The sequence below is a fragment of the Rhinolophus ferrumequinum genome, chromosome 17 (genome assembly GCF_004115265.2).
Source record: "Rhinolophus ferrumequinum isolate MPI-CBG mRhiFer1 chromosome 17, mRhiFer1_v1.p, whole genome shotgun sequence".
Lineage (NCBI taxonomy): Eukaryota > Metazoa > Chordata > Mammalia > Chiroptera > Rhinolophidae > Rhinolophus > Rhinolophus ferrumequinum.
In genome coordinates, this window is record NC_046300.1 from 20,109,519 (window position 1) to 20,121,707 (window position 12,189).

Below are 12,189 nucleotides of genomic sequence, written 5' to 3' on the forward strand. Positions count from 1 at the left end.
ACATATGTTTGGTTTCCAGAGAGGCATGGCTGATTTTATTTGATAGTTAGTAGGTCTAATGAAGGTATCTATCTGAATATAGCCTCCTGATTTTACTTATAGCTGGGGACACTTGCAGTGATACTGGGTTTCAAGAGTTTTTGGTCAACTCTCTGTCACTAACTAAAGATCCCTGAAATTATTCCTTCGATTTTGAAAATTCTCCCTGTATAATTCGATCTATTTTTTTTCCCTAATACTATTTAGTATTATGCATTTTTTTGAATCTCCCACCAGCATTTACTTACTTATATGGATACTGGTGAATTTTCAATGAGTGTTTTTACCCAGTCAATGAATCAATGCTTTTCCTTATAAGCATAAGTCAAGGAAATCCATGAGAGTATACTTATATTTTTCTTAATGAAAGACTTCTTTTTAAATCCCAGATTTAGCTATAGTTAGACTATTTCCAAGCCACACTGGCAAATGCATCTCATAATTTCATAGTCATCAAAATTCTGTAGATAAGCATACACCTTTGGTGTAGAAATAGAGAAACTCAAATATGAGGCAGACATTTGTGTTTCAAGTGCTTAGAATGTCCACACTCATAATTTCCTCATGGCCTAATGATTTTTTATAGCTAAATATAGCAAAGAAAATGTGTTTTAATCACATATTCGTAGAATTCTGAAACGTTTATTAAAATCTGTTTAATACTGACACATTCTTTGGGGCCCATAGGTCTGGAACACATTGGACCCCCATGGTTTGCTAAATTATCTGACACTGTCCTCTTAAACTGTGTTTCTCAAACTTTGGAAGCAGCAAATATTTGTCACACACCAAATGGACAAATGGATAAAGAAGATGTGGTATCTATAAACAATGAAATACTACTCAGTCATAAAAAAGATGAAATATTGCCATTTGTTGACAAAAATAGATGGATCTTGAGGGTACTACAATAAGGAAAATAAATCAGAAGGAAAAAGACAAAACAAACGTACGATTTCACTCATAAGTGGAATATAGAACAAAACAAAAGTAACTGAATAAACAAAACAAAAACAAACTTGTAGATAACAGACAACAGATTGGGAATTATCAGAGGGGAAGTGAGATGGAGGGAGGGCAAAATGAGTACAGGGTCAACTGTATGGTGATGAATAGAAATTAGACTTTTGGTGGTGAGCACACTGTAGTATACACGGATGTTGAATTATAACGTTGCACTCCTGAAACGTGCATAATGTTATCAATGAATGTTACCTCAGTAAAAAAAAAAAAATGCAAATTCTGCTTCAGTCGGTCTGGGTGGTGTCTTGACAGTTTGCATTTCTGACAAGCTCCCCGGTGATGCTGATGACACAGGTCCAGGGACCACTCTGAGTAACAAGGCGCTAGAGACCCAGCTTATTCAGACAGATGCAAGCTTTTTTCCCCTCCCTGTTTATGAGCAGTTGTTAACATTTGATGGGGTAGTGATTTGGTCTCTGCTCTTTTCTCTAAATATGAGAATGACATTTCTTTTATGCCTTTGTAGCAAATTAGCTTATTTATGTGCAACACAACATATAGGCATGTAAAGGTACAGACTTTCATAGACTGAGGTTGCGATTTGAAGTCTTAAAGCAACACAAAAAGCACATGGAAGAACTCCTTGGTTTACAGGGGCCCGCAGCATATGTATCTGAGACCTATGTCTCCTACCCTCTTTCTGTAAGACAGACACAGACTTACTTCAATAGAAACAGCTGTCGGAGGCACAGGCGTGTACTGGGGAATGTAGGTCCCTTGCATAGGAGCGGCAGCAGTCATATACTAGAGGGAATCAAAGAAACATGCAGGTGAACTTGGGATTGCAAACAACGACAAAAGTAGACATCGCACGAAACTGTCACAGATATGAGGCCCATATGTACGATTCAAGTTAAACTCTATTTTGACCCAAAAGAAGGCAGTTTCTATCAGCATGGAATGACCTTTGCTTACTGATTCAGTACCAACAGCAGCCCTCCTCCACAGCATCAGTACAAGTTCATGGACCACCATTCCCTCGCTTTGTCTTTTTAAATAAATATTTTATGTCAGATCTCAAGCATTTCACTTTCGTATCTAACACATGGACTCCTAGAGGGCAGGGATGACATCTGTTTCTTTTTTCTCCATTTTATAGCTGGCACATAGTAGGCTCTCGACAAATTATTTGTTGAATGAATGAATCATATCATTATTCATGAATTCTTGTCTAAATCAAAATAATGGAGGACTAATGCAAAAAATACTTATGCAGCAATATTCAGAATTGGCAAAGGTCATCATTTTATCATTTCCACATCATGTTTTAAAACATATATGTGTTGCAGGGAATACTGAAGTCTCCTTTGTTCCCTTCTCCCATTCCATTCTGAAGTTGCTGCCAGTACTTCCTTTTCAAACTCTTGAATTCTCCAAATTTTCTTCATCCGCATCAATAATGAAACATTGCAATCATTTTTTCACTAAGTTGTAGCATTTAGTAAAAAATGTATCTGGGAATACATGTATTTTTCCAGTGAAGAAAAGGAGCCTCAGAAAAATTACATACACATCTACCTCAGCATACAGTATGACCCATGTTCCTATTTCTAATACACGTTACCCCTGCAAATTCAAAACTCTAGTCTTTCAGAATGGAATTTTCTATAGCATCAGCTATATTTCTGAGTTTTTGAACTTGATCAACATCACAAAACTTTAGAACCAGGATCATCTAATGAAGATAAGATTTCTCAATTCATGAAGGTTAGAGAAAGAATTGTTATGGAAAATCACAAGCCTCGGATTTTTTTATGCTTCTAAATTTGTTGAGTTAAAATTTAAGGCCATGCATAAACACGCAAAACCTAAATGACTATGTTTTATATATCAGTATCCAAGAAGCATGATGATTCTGAATCAAGGGAAATATTGAATGGAGACTAGCTCATCAGTTGTTCAATATTCATGAAGAAATATAGCGGTAAAGAAACTTTGGAATAAATTCATCTCCATCCCAAACTAAGCACTGTCTTACTGTGTCTGTTTGCTAAAAATAGAGACAACCATAATGAAACAACCCAAAATCAAACAAATCAAACTGTTGTCTGTAATCCATGTGTTGCTACTAATAACAATTGAGTGCAATTTATATCTCTATTAAACAATGTTGTAACTTAAACCAAAAGCGATTGCTTGAAAGGCCTGGTGATATTACCAATGTAGCTTGATAGCTGAAAATCCTCAGAGATTTCTGTGCCCTGTCCTCTGTACCCTCACAGCATTCATCACTCTTCTAATAAAATTGTCCAGACTATCATCTCATTAAAGTCATGGGCTCATGCTTTAGTTATTTCTGCATCTTCTGACATATCACACAATGCCTAGTTCTTAATAAGATATTGTTCAATGGCTGAATAAAAGGATATGAGAAGAAAGTCTTCCGTTTCCAATGACAAATTTTGCATGACTCTTAGCTGTTGATAATTCTGAGTTCATCATAGGTCTTAATTTCACCACCCCCGTAATGTATAATATTTATATAATGTTTAAATAATGTCTTTACCCAACTCATTGTCCTTGTGTCTTTAAGTAAATAATAAGTATTCAGGTATCTGATTGCTATCAGTTTTTAAAATAAGTACAGAACTCTGGAGTCACATTTTGCCAAATATTATTTTGCATCTGGAACCCCATGGCAGGTGTCAACAACACTGCTCTACAGAGTATGTTGGGAATAACAGTTCCCATTTCATACAGGTGGTTTGCCTGTGTGATGCAGGTTTTAAATATCCCTTGTTTTAGTATTCCCTACACCTGAGAAGAAAGCTCTCTGTGTTCCAACGCATTTGAGCAATATTGCATAATATATTCTCTTCTTTGATATTGACATTTAATATAAAACTCGGAGAAATCATATTACAAAAGCCTAGTTAAAGATGGTTAAATCAGCATTTCTAAAATTTTTTTTGTAGGACTTAATATTTTTGCGTAGAACTACTGCTTTAAAAATGTTTCGTTAATTGAATCTCAAAAATCCTTGTAGAGTGGTAGCAAGTGGGAATATATTTTTACCAACTATGAATTTATCAAAGCACAGAGTTGACAGTGTTGTGGCTCATGTTCTACCTTTCGGTCAAAATTTTCCAAGAATTATAATATACTAGAAAAAGGATAATCCATCACAGATTAAGGTATTTTCTATTGCAGAGTTAGTAATTCAAAACTTTGCCACTGGTCCTAATCAGTGAGTATGTGTGTATGTGTTTCCTCTGCAAAGATGATGACATCACTGGTACCCATTTTCACGACACTACTTTGATCCATACCTGCTCCACCATCTGCATCTCTAAGAAGGTGTTTCTGTGAACTAGAGTTAGGAACGTGGCCTTGGGCCATACAGAGCAATCTTGACTAGGTCACAGGAGAATCCAAGTCATGTTTAGGATTCTCATGCTACACTGTAGTTCCAGGCAGTGTAGTTAATTAAAAGTATATTATGTAATTCTTAGCAAAGCCTCTTCAAATGACTCTGAATTACTCAGAACCTCATCTGTGTTTTGTTTAGTAAAACTGAATCAGTAAACCTTCATGATTCCTATGACATTCACTGAAGTTGTGAGCATGACCTAAATTGAACTGCTTAAGGTGTAAATTCATACTCATCTTCTCTTTAGAACAATACTGCATTAGGTAGGATGGTTGACCCATTTTACAGATTGAGAAACGGAGACTTACATATAATAGGAGTAAACTCCAGTTCTTTTGACCCATAATGCAGCACACTTTTCAGTCTAATTCATTACCTTTGAAATTAAGTAAACAAGGTCTTAAGAACTTCCTTTTGATCAATCCCATGTAATATAGGTATCTTTGTTTTTTTTTTTTTTTAATTAATGGGCTTTACTAACTGGAGTTCCAATTAGGAAATATAGAATAATATGCCTTTCATTAACATTTTGTCATTTAATTTCCATAATTTTAAATTTTACTTCATACTCTGAATCCCTAATTTTCTTTTATGAAGGCTATCCCATATGATTAACTTATTTCATAACTTAACTTGCTTTTATGCTGCCCTTCCGAGGAGAACCAGTAGACATTTTATAGTATAAATAAGGCAGTTGAAATCAGTGTGTTGCATGTGTATCTTTTAACAACAACAAAACAACCTTTCTGGATGCTTTTTTTTTCTTTTGTCATGGAAAAACTAATAAACCAAGCCTGAAAAGGTTTTTGAAAATTAGGAATAGACATTTATTTTAAACAAGTCGATGATGCTATGGAGTTTTATACCCCAGAAGACTATTATCTCTGGATGAACTTTTGTAATACAACTCTTCTGTAGTAGATTTACATTTTCTAGGGTAAAGCCTCAAGAAGCGATAGCCTTGTAAAATGAGGAGAAAGTACTTATAGGAAATGGCTACAGCTATGTGTAAGATCAACTCTCAGCTTTAGGTAATTGGTGACAAATAACGCCAAACTTTCTCTGCAAGCATAGAGTTTGATTTCCTTAAGAGCACAGAGAAACTACGTCAGACTTAATAATCCAAGCTGCACAAAAATATTGTTTAGATCTGGGTGCCTCTGACTGAGGCTGCTTTCATTTTATTCAGGTAGCAAATGACATAGGATTAAGAGAAGGACCTGTGATATAAAAAAATATGCCCCTTTGACTTGATAAATTCTTGTGGATAACAAGAATGGATGTACACCCTTTAAGCTAATTTCTTTTACTGGTATTTCTCGAACACTAGAAAAAAATCTACCATAATTCTTTCATAAGTACAAATTATTTTGTATTGTTTGTTTTTGATACGACGACTGATGGGAACCACGTTACAATGAGATGATATAGATAAGATGAATACTTCCGTGCGATATTGCCCTGTATTTTGCAGCTCAAAGTTTCACATTAATGAATACATTTTATTTTTGGTAAACAACTTGATGATTTTACATATTCTGAAAGCACCAAATTTTCACATGTAAGTATGTAGGCGACCTGAATAGCCATTTTCAAACCCACAGAATAAATTCCAGACTCCATTACTTGTTCCAAGAAGTCTAGACACTGCATCACCAAGACAGTTACATAAAGAGAGGGAGAAAAATGGTGAAACAGGAGAGGCGTTCTGTTTTTGCCTATTTAAGTTAGGACAAACTGTTTCTGTTACTGGTGAATTGTTGATTATTTCCAAGGAAACATAGAAAGAAAACTCTAAAGTTTTAGTTTGGATTTACTTTCTGTTCCCCTACCAAAGCAAAACAAATCAAGAATGTTTTATATATTTTTTGCAAGGAAACTTGTTATTTTCATTATTTGTAAAGCAAAGAACTGGCAAGAAAGTGCCAACGTTTCAATTTTTGGAATTTCTTAAAATAATTCATTAAACTTGCTCATTTGGAGTTATCATTACAGTATTTAGCTTGTAAATTTGTGCTTCTAGTCCTTACTATAAAATTCATAAATTTGCCTAACAAATTTCAGCAAGGAAAGTCAAACCCAGGTCCAATCAAAGCCAGAAAGTCAATGAGAAGTGTTATCATAGGCAGAAAGAATAGGGCCACATGGGGAGGGGGGGAGGAAGAGAAGGAGTTCAGGAGTTCCGGAAAGTTCGGGGGTGGGGGGAACAAAGGAGGGAAGAGATGAGATCATCCTTAATAAAAGGTGCAGCTACCGGATCGGACAGAACTAGATTTCGGTGGCTGAGAACAGATTCAGGACAACATCGCCTCCCTCAAGGTGAACTTTAGGTAATTATAATGGACTCCAATCTTATTAGCATTTCGGTTAGAGAAAATCTTCACCCCCTATATTGCCATGACAGTTCCAACAAGGACAAGAGAAGCCTACCTGCCAATGGGAAGGAATGGTTAGTGAGGGCCCCACCTCGGAATGCCTGTAATACCACCTGTAAGTCCTGAATATTTTGTGCCCTAATTTTGAAAACAACACATTTCTAGGCTTCTTTGTTGTTCAGGGCAATTGCTCTTCTCCTGGCCTGCCCACTCCCACTATTTTGGGACTGTACTATCCTCTCCTCCTTTTAATAAATCCTCTGCTTGCTTGGCTTATTTAGTGCATCCTTGAATTCTTTCCTGTGGCATAAACCAAGAACCTGTTTTGCAGCAACAGAGGGATACAGGAAAGTTTTGAACACACACCTCAGAAAGGAAGTTGAGCAGAGAAAGCAGCAATTGTGGTAGATGACGCTAACAGGATGCAGTGTGAACTACTTTCAAGATCATCTAGGACCAAGTGTCTTTGAGTAAAGGATGCTTGAAGATATAGGGAACAACCCGAGTTATGATTGGTCAGGGTTGGGTGAGTGGCTGAAGGAGAGGCCCAGTGTACCTCAGGTAGAGATATTCTACAGTTTTGAGGGCCATATTTCTTGAATTTGTGAAATTGTATAATCTCAGTTGGGGAGCAATCCCTGAATTTGGAATGGCAATTATGTATTATTTGCCATGATAGTAATAGTAGCCTGGAGTGTAATTCTCAGATCTTAATGCCACTCAATAAATGAGAGACTATCCATAGAGAGGAAGAGAGCTGGAGAGATTCTCCTTGAAAGGCAGGGATAACCAATAGGGTATGTACAGTAAGGCTGGACTCCTACCTGGACCCTACTTCTCCATTCTTCCTATGTCCTTTTCATTTCTGCCAATGACATGTGGGAGAATGAAGTGGGATCTCTACCTATAATAGCAATTGAATGCTTTCATGTTTTATGCTACTATTAATTTACGAAGTAGACTATTTACTTTTTAAATTACTGATATAGAAATAACAAAGTAGACAGTTGTGAGTAATGGAAATAGCTAAGGTGGAAGTGAATACAGATAGTTGCATACATGTCACACACTAGGAGTATAAGCCCTCAAAAGAAGTCCAGTTAGTGGGCTTGATAGAAACGGAGCCCAGAATTCCTCAGAGCCTATATTATCCCATCTTGTTCCCCAGAATAATACTGAACATAACCCACAGAAAGTTCTGTGTTCAACTATGAAATCAAAAATACAGATTGTCATCATATCCTGGGACGTGGGCCGTTTGTTGATGGCATACAGGAAAGAGAGTAATAAGGAAGACTCCTGGAGGTTGTTCTCAGTTCGGAAATTTACAAACTTTCATCTCCTGCATAACAGTGAGAAGTAGCCATCCTCTTGTGATCACAGGTTATGGACGCCTTCAATTTTGCAGAGAAAGAAATTTTCATGAATGTATTAGGGAAAAAAAAGACAAAGTCCATTAGTTTCAAGCATGTGCACAGATCATTGTGGTAGCAAAGAAAATAAAAGATGATGCTTTGGAAATATAGCTGATTAAGAAACTATGTTTTACAATTTGAACTTCAAACAACTCTATATAGACACCATGAATCAATGCATCCTCTCCTTTTCCCTTCTCTCTTTCTTTCTCTCTTTCTTTCTCTCTTTCTTTCTCTCTTTCTTTCTCTCTTTCTTTCTCTCTTTCTCTCTTTCTTTCTTTTTGGCAATAGGTAACATAAAATCTAGAGAAAGATGGGACAGAGGAGAAATATGATGGCTCACAAAGACAACTCAGGAAATAAACATAAGTAAATCAGATAAAAAACTGAGAACTAATTGTACATCAGATTTCAGAATGGAGGCAATTATGAAAGCATATTTTTAATGGAGTAGTGGGAATAAAAGACTTATTGGATTCAACAGAGAATGGGAGGTGAGAATGTAGAAAACATAAGAGACTATTATGAACAACCTAATGCCTATAAATTTGACAACTTAGATGAAATAGACAAATTTGTTGAATAGCACAATATATCAAAACTGACACAAAAAGAAACAGAAAATCTGAACAGTTCTTTACTATAGAATTTGAGTTTCTGCTGAATTTTCCAAATATTTAAGAAATAAGTAATGCCGATCTTGCATAAATTCTTCCAGAGAAAAATAAAGAAGGAACACTTCCCAACTTATTTTATGAAGCTAGCATACTCCTTATACCAAAATTGACAAGGACATTACAAGAAGAAAAAAACTATAGCCCATTATCTCTTATAAATATTTATATAAATTCCCTAAATAAAATTTTAGCAAATCCACAAATCAGTAGGACAGAAAAGCCAATTTTTAAAAATGAGTTTGAATAATCTATGAATACACCCAGTAACTTCAATGAATCTCCAGGGAAGTATGCTGAGGGAAAAAAATCCAAAAGTTTATATACAATATGATTCCATATATAACATTTTTATGAGAAAAAATTTAAAGTAGAAAACAGAGCTAGTGGTTGCTAAGGATTAGGGGTGGGGGTAGGGGAGTAAGAGGAAAGTAGGTATAGTTATAAAAAGGCAACAGAAGGGATCTTTGTGATACTGAAACTGTTCAGTACCTTGACCATCTGGTACAGAAAAAAAAATGCATAAAGGTGAAAAAGTGTATAGAACTTAATACACACACAAGTGTGTATAAGTAAAACTGGACACATATGAATGAGATTTGTGGATTGTGTCAATGTCAGCATCCAAAACTATTATACTACAGTTTTGCAAAATATTGAGGGAAATTGAAGCAATTCTGTATGGGATCTCTCCATATTACTTCTTACAAGTACATGTGAATCTACAATTATTTCAACAAGAAGTTCAATTAAAAGCAAAACAACAACTCAGACACATCTAGAAAGAGAATATCGAAGATTCAAATGGCCAACAGGCATATGAATACATAACTTCACTCATTGTTCATCAGGGAAATCAAGTTAAAAGTATGATGCTATAACACTACACTCCTACCAGGATGGCAAAAGTGAAAAAGACTGACAATACCAAGTGTTGGACAGGATGCAGACAACAAGAATTCTCATTCCACTGCCAGCAGGAGTCTAAATGTGTACATTCACTCTGTAAAACTGTATGGCAGTACCAAAGAAACAGAACATTTACAGAAACTGTCACTAAGCAATCACACTCCTAGTTGTATGTAATAATCTAAACGTACATCTATAGTAGAATTAATAAATTATAATGTACTGTATAATGTAAACAATAAAAAACTTGCTCAATAAATATGAATGACTCTTACAGATATATTGTTGGATTTTTTAAAAAGCTGACACAAAAAGTATCATACTGTATGATTCTATTTACTTAAAGTTTAAAAACAATCAAAACAAATCTATGGTATAGAAGTTAAGGTTGTGGGGATAATAAAAAGGTGAGGACAGAAGCAAGAAAGGCTTCTGGAATAATGGGACTTTTTATATCTTGATCTGGGTGGTGGATACATGACTATTTACACTTTGTAAAATTTATTGAATTGTAAACTTATGAATTGTGCACACTTCTGTACATTTTTTATATTTCTATAAAAGCGTTTACAAAAAAGAAAAAAATACCAACAGAGAAAAGGAAAGCTTGAACTTAGACGAGAGCAGGGAAAACCTCTTTAAACAGGATAGATTGAATAGAATCAGGTGTGAGAAGGTTGGAAAATTTGCAAGGTACCTGTGTTCCCTTTTCATTGTTTCTCTTTTTGAGTCAAGACGTGAGGTGAAAGTGAGAGGTGGCGGTTTTAGGAGAAGGTATGAAATAGTTGTCTTGAGAGAGCAAATGGCCCATGGTTATGTAGTAAGATATGTAGACATTGGTCAGGGTCCATTTGAGTTGTGTCCTCACAAAATTAATGTGAAACTCATCAGCATCGGTGGCATGTGTTACTGTAGCCATATTCAGCTGTCCAAAGGAATGGAGCAGACTGAGAATTGAATGCGAGAGGATCAAAGTTTTACCAGGAGAGCACGATGGAAGGAGAGTGAGCCAAGGGAGGTGAGAGCACATGAATGAAAGTGAATGCTCTACTTGAAACCTAAACCAGGCATAGATGTAAGCAAATGAAGGGGGAACTGATACTGACAAAGTGATAGTAAATAAACAGATAGGCAGTCTTAACGGTGTCAAAGAATTATTGCAGCAAGGGTCATTAAAGAAGTTGGTAGAAGGAAGGAGGTGGTAGAGAGTAGCATGTCTGAAATTGAGCTAATGTTGGAAAAGGAAATTTGGAGTAGGTATAGTGGTTGTTAATTACAAATTACAGATTCTAGGATATGGTAGAGAACAGATCACCAGAAGTGAAGAACTTAGAAAGAAGAGGCCAAGGATGGGTATATATTCTAAATTCACTTATAACAACATTCAATAAAATTGTATTAAGCTCCTATTATGTGCCAAGTATTAGGTAAGCAAATACTACAGCGTTAAAGGATGGATTGGGCGATAGGACCTGATAGGACCAGAAGGAACAGGTTTTTATGTTAACCCATTGGGAATCCTGGACAGTTCATTTCTCCTTCCTGCTCTTACATATATAAAGCTATTTAATTTTATGTATTATTCACTATTGCCAATCTTACATTTACCACAGTAACCTGGAACAGAGGAGGTAATTATATCCTAGTGAGTTGATCTTTTGTATTATTACTATTTTCTTCTGGTAGTCTTTCCATTTTGTGTTAAGGTCCCTGCTTGTTTATACCCTTCTTGTTGTTTCTTAACATTCTCTATTATTTTTGCCTCTTAGCAGGGTTTATTAATGGTAAATAATTCAAAAATCTCTGTAAAGTGATGGCCTCGTCAAATGAGAGAGGCTGTTGAGATTAAATCAGCACTTATTTAAATCAGTCTCTAAATTTGAAAGCGTCAAGTAGAAATCACTTCAACAAATTACCTGACTAACCTATTATCATCTGTATGGTTCTTTCAGAAACTTATAGAACACACAGTCCGACAACTAATGTCCTCGGCCTCTTCAGGCTCATTTAACCTTTCTACTAGGAGACCAGACTTGCTTCTATATTTTGGAAATGAAAGAACTGAGGGACTTTGTAAAAACAAAGATAGACAAATGAACTAAGAAGTCTTCGATATACCTGGAAGCTTTGTTGTTTTCAATTTTAGTCTGTGACTAAAACATTAAATTGGACTAGGTAAAGACACTTCAGCCAAAGTGAAAGGGAACTTATCTAGGCTGCGACCCATAGTGAATTCCATTACCACACAAAACATTTTCTTTCAATCATCTGAGGCCCACACTCTATGAACACCAATCATCCCAGTAGACGTGGGTAGACATACAACCCCACAAGATGAAATGTTGAGGGTAACTTTAAAATGTCCTTTGAAAGAGTTCAGTCTA

At 35.7% G+C, this 12,189-nt stretch overlaps 1 protein-coding gene across 11 annotated transcripts in view; it reads right to left on the reverse strand.

Moving 5' to 3' along the window:
• The window catches only part of RBMS3 (RNA binding motif single stranded interacting protein 3), a 648,742-nt gene that overhangs the window by 15,934 nt on the left and 620,619 nt on the right, over window positions 1-12,189 (reverse strand). For all 11 annotated transcript variants that reach the window (XM_033132638.1, XM_033132634.1, XM_033132632.1 and 8 more), the window contains one exon: window positions 1,726-1,806. In XM_033132638.1, the coding sequence (XP_032988529.1) occupies window positions 1,726-1,806 (81 nt within the window). The remainder of the gene's footprint in view (window positions 1-1,725; window positions 1,807-12,189) is intronic.